This window comes from Perognathus longimembris, chromosome 17, assembly GCF_023159225.1.
Source record: "Perognathus longimembris pacificus isolate PPM17 chromosome 17, ASM2315922v1, whole genome shotgun sequence".
NCBI lineage: Eukaryota > Metazoa > Chordata > Mammalia > Rodentia > Heteromyidae > Perognathus > Perognathus longimembris.
Genome location: NC_063177.1, coordinates 41,965,649 through 41,985,690, shown reverse-complemented (window position 1 = coordinate 41,985,690; position 20,042 = coordinate 41,965,649). Strand labels below are relative to the sequence as shown.

Here is a 20,042-nt window from a genome sequence, read left to right as displayed (position 1 = left end):
TGAACAAAATCAAATGCACTCAGTAATATTCCTGAGTCATGCCTAAGGCAGGGCTTGGTGAAAAGCCCTGGGTGATGGAAGCAGGAGCTGTGTGGGGAGAAGGAAGATGTGGTTCTTCCTTGGTCAGGGCCCCTGAGCTCATAGAGAACAGTCCCCACAGAGTTAGGCACTTCCTTTACTACTGTGATCTACTTACTACAAGAGCCGGGCAAAACCAGGGCTCATCTCACACTGGGTAGAATTACTCCCTTCAGCTTCTTGCCTCCTGCAGAATCCATGGTCTCATCATGGGTGAACTGTCTTTTCCTGTCCCTTGAATTTGGGCTTTTGCATGTGGCTTGGTTTGGTCCATCGGATAAAGTAGATCTGCTGGTCAATGAGTACTTGTCCTTTCACACAAAAGCAGCTTCCCCTGGGCAGCAACTGCCTCTCGAGGCTGGACCCAGGGAAGAACATGGGTGGAACAGCACCACAGGGGGAGCAGGGGCCATCCAGTTGCTGCTACTTGCAGGGCACATCATCCCAATCTGACTGTTCGTAGCATATCATTGCAGATAAACCTCAAGTATTTACTTGTATTTTCAGTTTGGGGGCAATATTCAAGAATGAACGAGGGGCTGGGAATATGGCCTAGTGGCAAGAGAGCTCGCCTCATACACATGAAGCCCTGGGTTCGATTCTCCAGCACCACATATACAGAAAATGGCCAGAAGTGGCGCTGTGGCTCAAGTGGCAGAGTGCTAGCCTTGAGCAAAAAGAAGCCAGGGACAGTGCTCAGGCCCTGAGTCCAAGCCCTAGGACTGGCAAAAAAAAAAGAATGAACGAAGGTTCTCCAGCCGGAAGTACTCTGTCATTTGAGCCTCATCTTTTTGCTGTTCATTTCTTTTTAGATAGGGTCTCTTGCTAATTTTACCCAAGCAAGCTGTGAACAGTGATGGGTTACCGCCAGCTCCTGGGTAGAGGGGATCATAAGCATGTACCACCACAACCGCTCTAAACCCTCTATTTTCTCTTCCTTTTTCCTTCCATCCGTTCTCTTCCTCTCCCCTCTTTCCTTTATTTTGTGGTACTGTGATTGTGAATCCAGGGTCTACACCTGCTAGGCAGGTACAGTATTACTGGAGCCACACTTCCATCCCCCTTTTCCCTTCAGTTATTCATTTATTTATTTATATATTTATTTTGGTCTGCCATGATGCTTGAACTCTGGGACTGGGTGCTGTCCTTGAGCTCTTTAGCTCAAGGCTACTGCTCTACTATTTGAGCCACAGTGCCACTACGGGTGTTCTGTGTTGTTTATTGGAGTTTCATGGACTTTTGTACCTGGCAGGCTTTGAGCTGAGATCCTCAGATCTCAGCCTCCTGAGTAGCTAGGAATATAGGCATGAGCACCGGCACCTGGCTCCTTCACTTATTCTTAATGATAGAATCCAGTGCTTTTCTTCTAGCTCGCACAGCCATCTTTCTACTTACCTCTTTCATATAGATGTAAATTATAGATAGAATTATAGCCCAATTCAACATATTGAGCTTGTTTCTTGACAATGGAGTTTCTAAATTTCTGCCTAGGCTGACCTCAAACTGTGATCCTTCCTACCTCTGCTTTCATAGTAATTGGGATCACAAGTTTGGACTACTGTTCCCAGCTATCTAACTCATTTGATGGAGGAACAGCTGCTACAACGAGAGATTTAACAAACAGTGGGTTTAGTGAGAAGCATATTGAATTCTCAGGTAATAATTCAGTTAAGAAGTCCAGGCAGGGGCTGGGGATATAGCCTAGTGGCAAGAGTGCCTGCCTCAGATACACGAGGCCCTAGGTTCGATTCCCCAGCACCACATATACAGAAAACGGCCAGAAGCGGCGCTGTGGCTCAAGTGGCAGAGTGCTAGCCTTGAGCGGGAAGAAGCCAGGGACAGTGCTCAGGCCCGGAGTCCAAGGCCCAGGACTGGCCAAAAAAAAAAAAAAAAAAAAAGAAGTCCAGGCAGGGCTAGCTTGGTGGCTTTAGTATCAGTGACCCAGCCACTGTGTCATTGCTTCATCTTCCAAGGCCTGGCTGTCATCTACATAAGGTTTTCACAGTGTCAGTAAATCTCTGTCCTTCAGCCCTGCAAGCCAAGCCTTCCACAATGTGGTGCCAAATCCTGCTCGCAACATTACTGTTTAACAGGCTGCCCTTGCCACCTCTGCTTTGAGTGTCAAGTGTTTCTTGGGGGGAGTGGGATGGGGTGGGTAAGGGGTGTGTGGAGGAGGTGCCAGCAATGGAAGCTAAGGCCTTGCATGTTAGGCTAAGCTGCAGGCTAGTACACTTACAGAGTCTGACAACAGAGTATGCTCAATCTCCCAAGCTTTCTGAAAAGGTCAGACCAGACGTAGTAGCGCTATGGGTTTTTGCAGGTAGGGAGCCTGTTTGGGAATACATCACATCTTTAGATGGCTGGAGAAACAAGAAACATCTTACCACTAATAGTGCCTGGTTGAGGAAGATGATCTCATTAGCTAGGGGAACCTCATTTTTTCATTGACTTACTGAGCTTGCTAGCCTATAGAGTATCAAACCTGCCTGACACCCCATTTTGTCCCAATTCATGTAATTTCTGGACCTCCTGATGCTCATTATTTCCTACTGTTACTTTCTTTTTTTTTTTTTGGCAGTCTTGGGCCTTGAACTCAAGGCCTGTGTGAGACTGTCCCTGGCTTCTTTTTGCTCAAGGTTAGCACTCTACCACGTGAGCCACAGCACCACTTCTGCCCTTTTCTATATATGTGGCACTGAGGAATTGACCCTAGGGCTTCATGTATATGAGGCAAGCACTGTACCACTAGGCCATATTCCCAGCCCTGCTCTTTCTTCACTCTTAAGCTACCATCTTAGGATCACCTGAAAAGCCAAGCCTGATCATGTTTTTGCTGTTCAACCCATCAGTTGTTCATCTTGTGGTTCCTGTGCCTTCACCAGGGCCTGTGGGATAGGCCCGTTACCTGTGCAGTCTGTAGCATTTATTCTTTTTATTCCTTGCATGTCAAGCATACCTGAGGATTTGTGCTTCTGTGTCCTTGTTCCTCTACGTTCCAGATGTTTGCCTCTTGTCAGCTAAAAGAGCCCTTTAATTCATATCCCTTCTGTAATGTCCACCTCTGGGAGGGCTCCGTGTAGATGCTCCCCACCTGTAAGTCTTCGCCCAGTACCTGAATTAGTTAGGTAACAGGCACACCTGGAGGCAGTTATCTCCCCCTTCTCTGAGATCAACTCCAATCTTCTTGGCCATATCTCCCACTTTTTCTGATGTAACCCAGCTCAACACAAGTCCCCACTCTGATTCCTTTTCTCTTTCATTTCTTTTCTTTCCTTTTCTTTCCTTTTCTCTCTTACTCTCTTCTTCCTTCCCCTCTACCTCCCCATGCCTCCATCATGTGTGTGCTGGAAGTTTCCTTTCCCCCTCACCCAATAAACTCTTTTCTGCCTGAACCATGTGGCAGGTTTCCCTCCTGGATAACCTTATACCTTCCTCCACATACCCCCTTACATCGACTCCTTTTTAGCTAACCCAGAGCTGAACCACTCATGGTCCATGGCCATTGTCATATGTGATTTACACTAGTTTCAGTATGGATCGTCGAGTCATCTTCCCAGTCTAGGAGAACCAAGAGACTCTCACCCAGTTAAGGCTTTTCCTGAACACCAGGCACAGTGTCTGGTTTATCATGAAGACTTCCATTCACTTTTCATCTCTTTCATGGACTCTTGTCAGGTCCTCTTATTTCTCTCCTCTGAAAAAGATACATCTCATAGCCTTTTTATCCCAATCATATTATTGCCTCATGCCATCATCTCATTAAAAATATCTTTTTTTTCTGACAGGTTTCACTGAAATTGTGAGAATTTTCATTCACACAGAGGCTGTTGGTCTGGGTGACCACCTCATTTTGTTACTCAGATTTCACTTAAGACCTGATTTTTCTAGACATGGACATAAACCATGCTACAGTTAGGACTGGCTGAACAATGTAGGATCTCTTCAGTTTCAATTAATTGTCAATTGTCATTGCATCACATTGAACGTGAAATGTGTCAAAACAGGAACTCAGTACTGCCTCTAATCCTGGCACAATCTTTAGGAAGTCCAGCAATAGAATTGCTTTATTGTGAGCTCCTGTCTTTTTGTCCAATAGTCTTGCTAAGAGAAACACCTGTGTTGCCATTGTAAGAGTATATGCTGGCCTGGGGAGTTTAGGTCCTTGTAACACTGAACAAATGCCAAGTACTGGTTCTCAGTAAGGTAATGGCCATCATACTCCCGCTTCAGTATTGTCATCATCACTGGCCACATAGCCACTGCTATCATTTTTGCTGGCAGCACTGCTTGTATGTCTCCATACCCTACAGCCAGGCAGTGGAATAATTAGGTGGCTTTGGAATCTCAAAACAAAAAAGCACCATATGCCTCTATGGATTGTATGTCTAAATGATACAGAACTAGAATGTCCGGGCTAGGGCTTGCCATCAAGTAATTCAGTTGTATACCTGGTAGCTGTTGCTGCTGCTGCTTGCGATTACTATTAATTACTTTTGTGCTTTAAAATCTGTAAAAACAGGGCTGGGGATATAGCCTAGTGGCAAGAGTGCCTGCCTCGGATACACGAGGCCCTAGGTTCGATTCCCCAGCACCACATATGCAGAAAACGGCCAGAAGCGGCGCTGTGGCTCAAGTGGCAGAGTGCTAGCCTTGAGCGGGAAGAAGCCAGGGACAGTGCTCAGGCCCTGAGTCCAAGGCCCAGGACTGGCCAAAAAAAAAAAAAAAATCTGTAAAAACATATTTTTTCCCATGCACCTAAATAACCATATAGGGAGAAACACTGACTTTTATTATCAGGAGAAAGCTTTGGGAAGAATCAAGAGAACAGGGGTGTTGAGGCCAGCACTGGCTAAGTGGCCATCCAGAGGAGGAACTGACCAGCTGCACATTCTGGGCTCTGTTCCATTCACTGCTCAACTACAGGACCCAGGGAGGCTCATCCGTCCTTCATCTCACCTTCCTGTGAGATGGGAAACATGGGACTGTCCATACCTTCTGGTAGTCAGTAGGTGAATTTTCTGTTCTTGTTTGTTCTGATTCTGTTTTCCTCATGAATGTGTTCAGGCTTTCCCTTCTAAATGAATTATTAGTGGGTTCTGTGCTTGAGCACGGAGTGGAGAAACCTTTCTATCCTCTGAAAATTACCAGTTGGAAGCACACAGTGTGGCTCTGGGGCAGAAGGAGATGCGTGGGGCTGAGAGGAGCTGGAGCCAGCTGGGCAGCTCTCATGGGACCTGCAGTGTGGTCAGGAGAGGCTGGAGCAGTCCATGTGCCTGGGGATGTGGCCTCACCAATATGTTCTCAGCAGTAAGGTCTGAGGAGGGCCATCATGGGAAATCAGTGCCCAATGCATACTGTCCTTTCCCTGATCCTCCCAGCACCTCCCTGCTAGTTGTGCAAGGAAAACAAACCAGTGTGAACTTCTCCAGACTTGATCTGGGTAGCAAAACCATAAAAGACAGGACACACAATCCTTTGTGAGTTTGAGGGCCTGAGCAAAAAGGTAAGACATGGCTCCAGAGGGTGGTTGTCTCACTGACCAAAATATTCTGGTGACCACGACATCTTGTGAATGAGGCTACAAGTGGACAATGGCCTGGAAACAGGTTGAGCTTTTTTGTAAATGACCGGTTCTTCATGAACCAAAACTGGGCCTTGACTTTAAAGATCTAGACAAATTTGCCTGTGACAAGCCTTTCTCCAAGTGGGCAGAGTCAGTTTTTGAAGGCTGAGCTTCAAAGAAAAGAACATCAGCCATGGTACATATAGAGGAAGAGACTTGGGGAACCCAAAGCCTGCCTGGATATTTCCCATTAGTGCCAGGCAGCTGCCCCCATGCAGCCCACAAAGCAAAGGCTTTGCTTTGAAGATAAGTCTCAGGGGCCCACATGTGCATCTATTTATAGCGGTAACAAATAATGTGGCCCCTTTCTCACCTCCTCCAGTCCCACTATTACTGTCCTTAGAACTTGTAGAAGAATCTATACCTCTCCTTTTCATTTAATTTCATTAGCCATATTTTATTTCTAGCATAACTTTACAGAAAATAGGCAGATTTTGAGATAAAAAAACCCCACATGTTCAGGATATGTTCTCTGGTTCCGCAGAAACTGATCACACTGTGGAATGCAGGCGGGACGCCACCTTTGGAAGCCACCTACCCCTGAAAGCATGACTGCCACAGTGCAACCCCAGCCACCATCCTGCCCTTCCTGCCTGTGGCCCTGCTATCTGTACATATATGTGTAAGTACCACACATGGAAATGGTTATGAATAATATACAATTTAATCTGGATAATTGTATATAAAATATTACCATATGTTAGAAAATAGGTATGTAATAAGCAATGCTGACAGGCTGAGAATAAAAGTGTCAGAGTTATGAAGAAGAACAGGCAATACAACACCCAGGATCGCAGATCGAATCACTTGCAGGTGGTGGGGCTGGTCGTGGTGGAGTCTTTGTTTTGACTTCACTGCGCTTCCTGGGAAAACAACAGTGCTAATCTTTGAGACTTGAAGGAAGCAACCAGACTTTCCCTTGCCCCCTGGCGCCCCCCCGCCCCCTCCATCCGCTGCTTTTTAGCTAGGTATGTTAAATCGCCCCTCTCCCCCATCCTCTTACGCTTTTTGCTTCTTATGGAAAATCTCTTCCTCATCAGAAGAGTCCTTATAGAGGTTGACGGAGCTCTACACGCTTGTCCCAAAGGGCTCTACAATGCCCCCAGGGAGACCTTTAGAAATGACTTGGCCTGCAGTACCACTAGGAATGTCAGCCCCAATTATCCTCTCTGGCAAAAATCCATGCACAGAAAACAACGGCACAACCATTCTGGACAGAAGCACTTACTCCCTCTAGAGTCTTTCACTTCAGTCCTCTTTGGGCTTAATTTTCCATGTGTCAGTTGCTGGGGAGAGGGAGAGGTACCTCTTTTCTCTTAACTGTTTTCTCTTAGCTGTTTTTATACAAGCTGAATCATTATAGGCACAACTTGTAAAGTTGTGTAGTTTAGAGATTTTCATCTCTGAAAGTCTGTCATGGTGAATGATTTGTGATATCAATTTAAAGGACATGACTACCACTTAAGGGCAAGCTACCATTTCTTGTTTATTTGTTTTTCGGTTTTTGGTTTTTTTTGGCCAGTCCTGGGGCTTGGACTCAGGGCCTGAGCACTGTCCCTGGCTTCCTTTTTGCTCAAGGCTAGCACTACTCTGCCACTTGAGCCACAGCGCCACTTCTGGCCATTTTCTGTATATGTGGTGCTGGGGAATCGAACCCAGGGCCTCATGTATATGAGGCAGGCACTCTTGCCACTAGGCCATATCCCCAGCCCTGCAAGCTACCATTTCTAAATGCAAGCAGAACAGGAAAGATCAGTTTGTAGTTCTAGAGATTCTAGATGTCTGCATGGCATGTGTGTATTGGTTAAATGTGTCTGCATGTAATAAGGGGAAAGAACCATCTTCTCCTAAAACTCATGAGCAGTGTGGCCCTGCTGAAAGACATTCCCCGTTTCTCTTCCCCATGTCTTTATTAATAAAGCAAATGATAAAGTAGCCTCTAAGCCTCTCTCAGGTAAAATGATGTGAAGTTCTGTATAAGAGAGAGAGTGGGGATGAGAAGGTACCCAGCAGGAGGAGTTGCATTTTCTCGTCACTGTACAGGAAGGATCCCTACAGTGCACCTTCCACCAGATCTGCATTGCAATATGCCAGGGGTTTCTCATGCTGTCTCCTGAGGCCCACCACTAGCAGGAGCAGACACAGCGGGAACCTCTTAGTCTCCTCCCCTCATTCACTGAGGGACTGGTGACAGACAGGTGTCCATGCTAGTACTGACCACCTCTTCCTCTGCTGGAGAACTACTTTTGCTGGAGCCAGGAAAGACCCCTGGGAAGCAAGAGTTCTCTTGATATTGGGTAGTTCCCTTATTGTAAGGCTAAGGGAAAAGAAATAGACCAGTTCTAGGTTCCTTCCAATCCTCAGGTGCTTACTCAAAGATTTACAGACTCCCATTTACCTTGAGCACTTTTGACTTCCTTCTGCTGATGTTCTGTGGGCATAAATCTGTTTGGGAAGAAAACACAATCATGATTAACCACCAACATTACTACTTTCAATTGTTCTTACCTTTATTTATAACTTATCTACCCAGGAGGTATCTTTTCTGACCCCAAGAATACAACCCTACTATTAGATCTTTTCTTCTTCCACAGTACCTGGCTGAGGTCTCCTCTGAAGCTAGAATTTAACACATGGCATTCACTAGTTTAGATATAACGAACAGAAAATTCCCCATAATAAGCTTTAAAACAGTAAAGGAAATGCCCCTAACCAATTATAGTCTTTACTAGAGACCAAAAGAACACTGTCATTATCAAAGACAAGGTTACTGTCTATATTAAAATTATCATGGTCACGAGGCACTCCTATTGAAGAGGTCCTAACCAAAGTAATAAGGACATAAATGGAGCACAAATGTTGGAAAGGAAGGAACAAAACTATATTTTTAGTTGTATATGAAATGATGGATAACCAGAAAGCCTAAGAGAGCCAGGCACCATGTCTCACACCTGTAATCGTAGATACTTGGGAGGCTGGGATTTGAGGATCAAATCTGAAGCCATTCTGGGCAGGAAAGTATGTGAGAGTCTGACATTCCAATTAACCAAAAAAGCCAGATGTAGAAAGAAACAAAGACCCTGAGAATCAACATCTATTATTGGCCTAGTGACATGAAAATCCAGTGAAGTGGGTAGAAACAAAATAGGGAGATCAGCACACAATAGCTTTCCTACCTACCCATAATGATAGATGAAGGAAACATCCCATGTATAATAGCAATAAAGGTACAAAATAAATTTAGAACAAATATACGTTTTATAAAAATCTATGAAGTACAATCCCTAAAATTGTTGGGTGCTGGTGGCTCCTACCTGTAAACAAAGCTACTGAGGATGCTGTGATCTGATCATTGTGGTTCTAAGCCAGTACAGACAGGAATGCTCGTGAAACTATTATCTCCCATTAGCCAACAGGAAACCAGAAGTGGCCATGTGATAGAGCTTTAAGTTTGAGGGGAAAAGCTCAGGGACTTCCTAGGCTCTGAGTTCAAAACAAAGAAATTAAAAAAGTATAAACCTAGGGGCCAGGCATGGTGTCTCATCTTTAGTAAAAACTATTTGTGAACCTGGTTGCTAGTAACTCAAAGCCTATTATCCCAGCTACTCAGGAGGCTGAGATCTGAGCATCATGATTCAAAGCCAGCCCAGGCAGAAAAGCCCTATAACACTCTTCTCCACAATTAACTACCAGTAGACCTGTGGCTCAAAGTGGTAGAGTGCTACCCTTGATGGAGAAAGCTCAGAGATGGCACCCAGGTGCTAAGTTCAAGTCACATGGCTGTCCTTGATTTTGCCACTGGACCCTTCAGTAACTTAGTAGGCATCAAATTCAACTCTTACTAACAAGAGAACTCACTTCCTCCTATAGGAGCAGTCATACCTTGTTACCACAGTCTAACAATGATAAATACTGTTCTATTGGAACCACGCTACGCACCTTTAAAGAATTACCTCTGGAGAGTGGGAAAGGGCTTTGGTGATAGAAACAAGATATATTCTGAGAATGTGCATGAATGGTGGTTCTTACCTCAATGAGACAGAAAATAATAATCAAAACCATTAATACTACAGTCACAGATATTGCCAAGATGATTTTGTCGTCATAGCTGTATCCTGGGACTTCTTCTGTTAGCTAAAAAAAACCAAAAGGATAACTTTGTTAAGTAACAAGGATAATAGGAGGAAGAAAAGTAGTCAAAACCCTATTCTTCCAGGAGAGGTGCTTGCACATTCTTAAAGGATATTCTTAAATTTAATGTGTTCTATGCCTTACTAATGTGCAATTTCTCTATACTTTTTCTGTGTTTTAAGTCTGCTCTGCTCTATAAAGGAGAAAGAAGAGTGGGGAACACTGTCCTGGTCACATGACTGGGGACTGGATTAAGTCCAGGTCTTCCTCCTTCCAGGTGTATCTAAAGGATAGAGGATACACCTCCTTTGAGGTGTATCTGAAAGCAAGCCAGGGCTTGCAGTTCTATAGTTGTCCTCACCTCACTTCTCTCCTTCCGTTCACCTTGAACTTCAGTGCTCTCATTGATGTAGTTATCGGTTTTCCACTGGTTCATATTCCAGTCAGCTCTTGACACCTTGATTTCTTGCTGTTCACTGAGAAGCTTCATCAGCAGGCCTGTTCTAGACATTAGCTTGGAACAGAGTACCTGTACTTCAGTCTCAGAGCAGTTCATTTTCAACCTCCAGATAAGATGGGACAGGAGCTTTCTCACATCGTTATTGGGAATGAGGGGTCTCAGCTGATGATTTAACTGCATTTCAAAATGATCAACCAAGGAAGAAAATTGGGAATGGGTGATTGTGGCCTTGACAGGTGAGTCAGTACCGGAGTTGGAGTTGAGGTATTCCCATTGTGTCTCCTTGCTTCCTACTGGCAACATTAAGTTGAATGCAGTTCCTTTGGATTCTGGTGCAGCAACATTTTCCTGAATTGTGTTTTTAGGGAGGCTTCCTTCTGGTACAGGGGCATTTTGTGCAGGTATATTTCCTATCAAGGCATTTGTTACAATATGGTGTTGTGTAGGTGTTTTGTCTACAGAAGGGTTTGAAAGAGCATAGAATTCTGGAACAGGGTTCTCTTGAGAACTCAACTCTCCCAAAGAAGAAGAGTCCCTTCCTGAAGGGGAATCTATGAGGCTCCTTACTGCAGAAAATGGAGGCCTGTTTTCCAGCATTGGTCTAACATGTGAAGTTTTCTTTCTGAATTTACGACTCAGTTTGGCCTTGGGTATTCTGTGGGCCACAGGAGAGCCAGTCTTATGAAAGCGGTAATTTTTCCACGAATAGATGACTGGATTAGAAGCCTCCATGCTTTTCAGGTTAGAATTGGCCTCTTCTAAAACAAGCATACTGTAGGCTAAGTCATTGTCTTTATTTCTGGCCTCTTGTAGGGTTCTTACAGGGATGGATAAGGAGGCTCTGCCCCCTGAGTCTTGTTTCTGGAAAGAAGAGGCTACTGCCTTATGTTTCTTTATGAATGAGGGCTCTGTGTGCAAGGAGTTTCTCACCAATTTCTTGGGCTCCTGAGCCTTGTGAAGCAGCGCCAGCTCCTGTGTTGGAGGTCTCCTAAGCCTTCTTTTTTTACCAGTATTTTCCACAAGGTGCTGGGAACTCTGTTTCCTCCAGCTGTTCTGTTTACTCACTTTTTTGGACTGCCTTTTCTGTATGCTTTTTGGTCCCTTGAAGGCTCTGTTGAGCCTTGGCAGTCTCTCCTCTGCACTCTCCATTTCTTTCCAGATGCTTTCCTGTGTTTCAATACTTTGCACTTTGGGGGGCAAGATTTGACGATTAAACTTAGGACCTAAAAGACTAGGTTGCATGAACAGTGATGCTTTCTCTTTCTTTTTAATTTTATTATATTTTCTGCGCCTTCCTGTACCTAACAGATTTTCTCGCCTATGAGTGTTTAGTTTCATTTTGTAAACAGAGGAGTCTGATGGCTGTATAACTGGGGGAATCTCTGTTTTGACTTTTATATCATTTCTGGAGGTATCTCCATTTTGCACACTTGAGAAAAGCAGTTTAATGAATGGTAACTCTGTTGACTGTATATCTTCTATATGTGCCTGTGTGAAATAGGCCAATATGTTGCTTAGTGCAGTAAAAATGTCACTCCCATCAGTAATTTCTAGCTGCTCATTCATGAGTCCTGAGTAGCTAACATCATTTTTGTCGGAATATTCTCTTTCTGGTTCAATAGTCAGCTCTGTGCTTGTATTCTTCTTCCGGGATTTTAACACCTTCATGAATGATCCTTCTGGGTTCCCTATTGATGCTTCTTCAACTGTCAGGAAGGAAGAGACTGCTTTGTAAGGGTAGATCAATAGTTTCTTCTTCCTCCCACATCATAACCCAGTTGAATACGTTCAGAGTCAATAAATATTTGAGTGTCACATACAAGGGAAAATAATAAGAGCAAGCATAAGCCTCTGAAATGGTAACAACTAAGAGAAATGAGGCAAACCTTAACAAAGTGGTTACCCACTCAGAACATCTGAGTACATAATTTTGTGAAATACAACATCTCTCTTAGAAAAAACATGCCAAATGTCTAGTGCTCAATGACAGCCCAAGGCTGACAAACAAATATTCATCCCCTCCGTAGCTTCCCTGTAGAACAGCCATGCCTCTCCACATGCCGATTCCACACACCCTGTCCGGACACAGCTGCAGAAGGAGCACAGGCTTCTTCTCTCTACCTCTTCTGTGTGATGTTTTCTTCCCACCACACAGGCAATCATGACAAAGCATGTTGCTCAGGATAGCAAAGGCAGAGATGCTAACCCAGAGGTCTCTCTCCTTTTGATACAGGTACTCAACTGGACTTGTTTTTATTCACCTACCTTTCCAGTACCTTCACTTTAGCTCTGATTCTGTATGTCCTGCTTCCCTAATAGTAGGCATTACGCTATAGGAAAGTAATTCAAACAGGTGGTTGTGGTGTGTTAAGCAATTTTCAGTATTCCTGGTTGTATGTTCATGTACAATACATAAGAAATCAATAGAGCAACAATAATTCTGGATAAATATAACCAGATGTTATAAATGTGCAAAGGAAAAGGCTACACTTTTGTTTTGCATTAGTGGGATTTGAACTCAATTCGCTGGCTTGAGCAGTATTCGGCCACTGGAGTCCCACAGAGGTGTCCTGTTTTGCTTTAGTTATTTTGTGTCTTTGTTTGCCCAAGGTGGCCTCTATCATCAGCCCTCCTGTTTATAGCTTCCCACCTAGGATCAGAGGCAGTGCTACCACCATTGTCTTACTGGATGAGATGGGGGCTTGCTAAATGTTTTCCCAGCCTTGCTTGGAATCATGGTCTCCATTATGTGTCCCTTCTGAGTAGCTGTGGTTATTGGCATAAATCACAGTGTGGGCTATGAAAGCTACTTTTCATTTCAAACACTCCAGTGTCACTGGGAAGCATCCAAAACACCAGAGAACATGAACATTTAGGGTGTCATCCCGTGCTTAGGAGAATTAAGATATTTTTGTTGGTAGTGAGGGTCACGGAAGGAGTTTAGATGATGAAATAGGACCACTGACCTCTTGTTAGGCAAAATAGGGGATTCACGATTTGGGTATAAGGCTTTGCTGAACTAATAAATTCCTCAGCTGTAAAAGATGAAAACTCCTGGTTTTTCCCATCACTAATAGAGAAGATGATATCACTGATAAAGACAATGGCCTAAGTGAAAAATAGTTTTGAAAACTAAACAACATACTATTCTGGTTTTTTTTGTTTGTTTGTTTTGTTTTTGCTAGTCCTGGGCCTTGGACTCAGGGCCTGAGCACTGTCCCTGACTACTTTTTGCTCAAGGCTAACACTCTGCCACTTGAGCCACACCGCCACTTCAGGCCATTTTTTACATATGTGGTGCTGGGGAATCGAACCCAGGCCTTCATGGGTACAAGGCAAGCACTCTTGCCACTATGCCATATTCCCAGCCCAACAACATAGTGTTCTAAGTAGCAGTGTTTTATGACATATTTTGCACTATATCACCAGTGAAACCTGCATTCAAACTACTACATTTCATACCAGTCATGTTTTGGCAGTCAGAAAGTTCATTGCAGTAATATACAGAAATAATGCATTAAAATATCTGAATATTTTGTAGATAGGAAAGCCTGAGAATGAAGCCAGTTCAGAATTGCACAGTCTATGGCTGGAAGAGGCCTTTGGTTGAGAAAAGCTAGGTAACAAATTGCTAGGTAAAGAATTAGAAATTCCTAGAGTCCAAATACAACATCGCTCATATACCTTTTTAGAAAGATTTAAAAACAAAGCAGAATATAACCATACCTCTCACAGAAGCAAAGAACATTTGAGACTCAAAGCATCTCACAGTCTGCCTGGCCCCCTCTGAATAAATAATCATTGGAAGCAGATCATCAAGCAGAGACCACAGTACATCAAGGGTAGCCCGTGATCATCTCCTTTTCTTCTTCCATTCCCTTTTTTGGTTCTTATGCATTTAGACAATTAAATGATTGAATTATACCATGTATACTGAACGCATGACTGTCAGCAAGGAAACAGTTCAGAAATGTAGAGAGATTAACTGGATAAATGAATCAAAAACATTATTAGTTTAGAAACCATCACTGGGGAATAGTTAAAAGTGAAACAATAAATATTATACACCAGACTCACGGCAGTGTGTGTTGTTTGCCAGCAAGGCACTGTCACAGTGTAGCTTGACTGTCTTGCAGATAACCTCAATATTGTTTTTAAATTGGCAGAGGCAGCTGGCCATAGTGTAAGGCAAGATCCTATAAATGGAGACACCAAGAATTAAGTTCATGGGGAAGTGGTTACTGAGTGATAGAAGAGCCAGAGCCTGGGCTGGGGATATGGCCTAGTGGCAAGAGTGCCTGCTTCGGATACATGAGGCCCTGGGTTCGATTCCCCAGCACCACATATACAGAAAACGGCCAGAAGCGGCGCTGTGGCTCAAGTGGCAGAGTGCTAGCCTTGAGCGGGAAGAAGCCAGGGACAGTGCTCAGGCCCTGAGTCCAAGGCCCAGGACTGGCCAAAAAAAAAAAAAAAAAAGAGCCAGAGCCAGGCCAGTAACTCCTTCTTAGTTTTAGTTCTCTGACGGTTAGTATAAAGGCGATACATCAAGAACTTACACACATACACAGACACAGACACACACAAAGAATAAGGAGGGCTAGGTATGCAACTCAAAAGTAGAGTGCTTGCTTCCTACATTTGAGGCTCTAGATTATTCCTTGCACTACACATGCAAATAACTAAATTGGTAACAGGCCAGGAGAGAGCAATAGAAGGGGAGACATGGTTCACAAAGTATATTCATGGGATGAGAATATGGCCTAGTGGTAGAGTACTTGCCTCACATACATGAAACCCTGGGTTCATTTCCTCAGTACCACATATATACAAAAAAGCCAGAAGTGGAACTGCGGCTCAAGTGGTAGAGTGCTAGCCTTGAGCAAAAAGAAGCCAGGGACAGTGCTCAGTCCCTGAGTCTAAGCCACAGGACCGGCAAAAAAAGCAAAAAAAAAAAAAAAAAAAAAAAAAAAAGAATACTCATGCCTCATTCCTCATTCATGTAACTGTAACCATTCTGTATATCAATTCTACAATGACAATAAAAATAGTGCAATGAAATAAAAGAAAATGATAATAGGGTATGAATAATATAAAGAGGAATCCATTAATCCATTGTGATACATGAAAAGATAGGGTGCTGTCCTGGAATACAATTATATAGCCTAATCAATATAGAGGAATGGGAGAAAATCGAAAACTCTCTGGGTGCCAGTAGCTCACCACTGTAATCTTTGTTACTCTGGAGGTTGGGATCTGAGGATCATGGTTCATAGCCAGGCTGGTCAGGGAAGTTCATGAGACTCTTATCTCCAATTAACTACCAAAATACCAGGAGTGGAGTTGTAGTTCAAGTGGTAGAGCACTAGTCTTGAGCTCAAAAGCCCAGGTCCTGAGTTCAAACCTCAGCACTGACATGAAAAAATGTCATTTTCTGACCACCATCAATAATCATGATAGGATAGTATTAGACACATTAGTGTTTTGCCCTCCATATCTTGGCAAACACTTACACTCCATCTTGTGGGTGGGCCTCTTGCTTGGGACCAATTAGATTATATGAGCTATGTTCAAATAGCCTGCAGCCAGGCTTGGATATGCAGAAACCATCAGTTAACAATGTGTTCTATGACACCCAGCCAGTGTCCAAGAGGCTGGCAGCCACCACACATAGCCATAGAGAAGGAAGTGTTGGCCTTCTGCCCAAGGAGCACAACTTCATTGCCAGAAGGCCATTTCAGAAAATAAAGGATCTAGCTTCTGCTGGAAGAGAGTTGTGATTACTGAGTAGTGACTTTACACTGATTACTGGCAAGCAGATCACAACCAGGCAGGCATTGGGGGTAAGCCCAATGGTCTGGAAACTAAGAAACATTTGGTAACTAGAGAAGGCTGGGATACCCAAACTGGGCCCGGGTCACAGGCTAGAATCAGAGGCAAACAGAGAGAAAGAGTCTGAACTCAGGGTTTAGCAGTTGGCAGCAACTTCATTCTCCAAGGCCAAGACTATAGAGTATCAGTTTACAATGATGCCTAGCAAATCGTCTGTATGACGGCAGTTTGTAGGAGTGAGCCAAAGAGGCTCAGAGATTAGAGACTACAGTAGTCACATTTTAGGGATTTCTGTGTCACTTGGCTGAGCAATTTTGGCAGAAGAAAATGGAAGTAGAAGGATTAGGACAAGATATGGAGCAATTGCAATCACATTGACTGCAGTGGGACATGTTAAGGGTTTTGTGAAGTGACAGAAGCCAAACACAAAAGGCTACACATTCTATGATTTCATTGATAGGATGTTCCAGGAAAGGTAGAACTGTAGTTCCAGATATGAGTTTGGAGGTTTCCAGGGGTGGTGGTGGGAGAAGTGGACTTACTGTAAAAGGCCTGATGGCCTTTTGCAGGTGATGGGAACGCGGTAGTGGCTACAGCTATGCAAACTCATGAAAGTGTACACTGAAAAAGTGTGACGTTGAATACATGAAAATGTCACCCCAGTAAACCTGACCTAAGACCGTAATAAAACAAACCTGAAAAAACTAAGTGACACAAAGCTAAAAACAATTAACTTACAGTTTTTCCAAAGCAAGGGTCATCATCAGGACATTCTCAACTGTTGTAAGTCGCACTTGTGTCATTCCCATATCTCTGCAGGAGAAAGCCAGATATTCGTGAAAATTCCAGCTCAATTGTGTTATTTTTTTTTTAAATCAGTTTTTTTTTTTTTTTTTTTTTTTTTTTGCCAGTCCTGTGGGTGAAATCAGGGCCTGAGCACACTCCCTGGCTTCTTTTCTTTGTTCAAGGTTAGGACCCTACCACTTGAGCTACAGCGCCACTTCTGGCCTTTTGTACATATGTGGTGCTGAGGAATCCAACCCAGGCCTCTGTACATGAGGCAAGCACTCTACCACTAGGCCATATTCCCAGCCCCCTCAAATGTTGTGTTCTTAAAAGACATCATTCAAGGTCATGAGGTTCTTTATTATTATTTTTTTTTGGCCAGTCCTTGGGCCTTGAGCGCAGGGCTGGAGCACTATCATCCTTGGCTTCTTTTGGCTCAAGGCTAGCATTCTGCCGCTTGAGATACAGCGCCACCTCTGGTCCTTTTCTATATATGTGGTGCTGAGGAATCGAACCTAAGGCTTCATGTATAGGAGGCAAGCATTCTTTCCACTAGGCCGTATTCCCAGCCCCAACATGAGGTTTTTTTAATCTCAGATTCCCTAAAAGTAATTGAGGTTAAGAGTGCCGCTGAAAATAATTTAGAATGTTCTTTCTTATTGAAGAGACTTTAAGTTACCCTTTACATAGTCAAATTATTGATCTTTCCTTTCTATAAGACCAATATTTTTTTTGGTTGTTGTTGTTCGGGGGCTTGCAGTCTGGGCCAGGGCACTGTCCTTGAGAAGCTCAGCTCAAAGCTGGTGCTCTACCACTTGAGCCACAGCATCATTTCTGGTTTTCTGGTGGCTAATTGGAGAGAAGAGTCTTACGGACTTACCTGTCCAGGCTGGCTTTGAACTGTGATCATCAGACCTCAGCCTCCTGAGTTGCTAGGACTATAGGCATGAAACACCAGTGCCTGGCCCAGTATCTTTTTTCTTACCATTATCTTAGCATTTTCACAGTACAGTCACTATCAGTTTACTTGTGTTTTTCTTCATAAGAGAATGTACTATTTCTTTTTGCTTTATGGGAAAAGTGATAGTTCTACAAGTATTCATCCTTCTGGCTGTTTTCTGCACTATAAATACTTCCTTATTACTTTCCTTTACCAATACCAATTTTATTCAATTACCTATTAAGTAAAATTATGACTTTCAACCTGGGTGCTGTTGGCCCATGCCTGTAATCCTAGCTACTTAGGAGGCTGAGATCTGAGAATCAGGGTTGGAAGCCAGCGTGGGCAGTAAATTTTGTGAGATTATCATCTCCACTAAACTGTGAAGGAAAGTATCTGGAAGTGGAGCTATGTTTCCCATTGTAGAGTGCTAGCCTTGAGCAAAAGAGGCTCAGGGACAGCCCCCAGGTCCTGAATTCAAGCCGTAGAACCAGCACCAGAAAAGAAAAATATGACTTTCATAGGCTCACTGAAAAATGTTTAACCTTTCAAAAACCTAATCAAGGAGAACAGATATCATCTCAAGACCCTTAAGATTATTGAAATACTTACAGATATCTTAATGCTGGCAATTTAAAAAGATAGGAATCTTCAACAGCTGTTAGAGGATTACGATTCAGAATTCTAAAAAATGCAATGGAATTGAACAGTTCAACATTTTCCATATGCATTACTCTTCATGAAAAGTTTATATTCATTTATTTGGTTTGAAACTTTTAGGTTAAAAAAAATCTGTCTTTACTCTAAGTCCTACTTACAATCCATAAAGCATACTTCCTTTTGAAACTGCCCAGGATTCTAGAAAAGAGTATGGAGAAGAGAAAGGGTATAGAAATAGAAAATGCTTTGGATAGCAGAGACTAAGGCAGGATTCTAGTCCAAACCATAAGTGATGACCTCATTCAGAATCATGCAAACTTCTGTGTACCTACAGTTCTCAATAGAAAAGCAATGCTACTGAACTGGTATGATTTGGTGATCGATCCTGCTCTTTGCAGCTCTGCTTCACAGACATTAGAGCAGTTAGAAGCAATTAGTGTTAACCTCATACATATCAGAGCAACCACTAGCTTCCATGAGAGAGCTCATTTGAAGGTTACTTATGTGATGTCTTCTATTGTTCGAGGACAAAGTTCAGAACTAGGGAAATAGAACCTGGCATTGTGTGACTTAGTCATTCAAGTTTCCTAGCCATGTGTACCTTATTTTGTTCCCTCATTTGAAAAGATAATAAATAATTTTGGGGCATCTACCCAGAACATCACAAGTTAGCATAGGTAAAGACACTTGCACATTCATGTTCTTTGCTGCAGTACACACAATAGCCAAGTTATAAAAACAGCCCGATGTTCTTCAGCAGATGACTAGATCAAGAAAATGTGGTACCACACACAATGGAATGTTTCTCATCCATTAAAAAGAGTAAGATTTTGTCATTTGCAGGGAAATGGTTGGACCTAGATAAACATCATGTTAAGTGAAGTAAGTTACTGTCAGAGAGACATATCTCACAAGTTTTCTCTCACTTGTAGATAGTATATCTAAAATACAACTAGGTGTGATAACAAATACATAGCTGAATGCATTTTTACACACACATGTACTGATGAAAGGGAGGTGTCATAATTCCTCTGAAGTACTATTCATCAAAACCATTACCATTGAAATGGAAACAAGCTTTGTTTTGTTTTGGAGTGGGGACACAGGAATGGTTGGAGGAAGGGTGAGTAAATGCAGTCATTGTATTCAGTATACACAATGTGAAAAATAAACTATGTAACTTTTGGTGGCGGTTGGAGGGAGAAAGTGGGGGAGAATGAAAGAAGGAAGGGGTGGCATTGTCAAGAAGCACTGTACTCATAACCTGATATGGACCTGAAACTTCTTAGTATGCAACTACTTAATAATAACAATAAAATACTTAGAAAATGAATGGATCCTAAAGACATACATTTGAGAGTTCTTATAGTCCCTATACCTACCTTATTAAAAAGCATATTAGGTTTTCAATACAAAATGTTTTAGTTACCATGCTTATCTTCTATACCACTTACATCTGGTGTAAAAACGGCATTCCATGCCATGCCTGGAATGTTCCAAAGCTCAGTTCTGTGATTAAATTGCAGCCAAGATTT

At 43.0% G+C, this 20,042-nt stretch overlaps 3 protein-coding genes across 3 annotated transcripts in view; 1 reads left to right on the top strand and 2 right to left on the bottom strand.

Moving 5' to 3' along the window:
• Positions 1-20,042, bottom strand: part of LOC125366145 (leucine-rich repeat-containing protein 37A2-like) — a 408,609-nt gene that overhangs the window by 115,317 nt on the left and 273,250 nt on the right. The gene's annotated exons all lie outside the window — the stretch shown is intronic.
• The window catches only part of LOC125366146 (RAD52 motif-containing protein 1-like), a 243,380-nt gene that overhangs the window by 76,948 nt on the left and 146,390 nt on the right, over positions 1-20,042 (top strand). The window lies entirely within an intron of this gene.
• LOC125366283 (leucine-rich repeat-containing protein 37A3-like) overlaps positions 6,459-20,042 on the bottom strand; it is a 24,914-nt gene continuing 11,330 nt past the window's right edge. Inside the window, exons 5-12 of the mRNA XM_048366872.1 lie at positions 19,962-20,042; positions 18,460-18,531; positions 16,860-16,934; positions 14,370-14,488; positions 10,194-11,998; positions 9,731-9,835; positions 8,100-8,146; positions 6,459-6,564 (exon numbers count right to left, since the gene is read on the bottom strand). Coding sequence (XP_048222829.1) covers positions 6,459-6,564; positions 8,100-8,146; positions 9,731-9,835; positions 10,194-11,998; positions 14,370-14,488; positions 16,860-16,934; positions 18,460-18,531; positions 19,962-20,042 — 2,410 coding nt within the window. The remainder of the gene's footprint in view (positions 6,565-8,099; positions 8,147-9,730; positions 9,836-10,193; positions 11,999-14,369; positions 14,489-16,859; positions 16,935-18,459; positions 18,532-19,961) is intronic.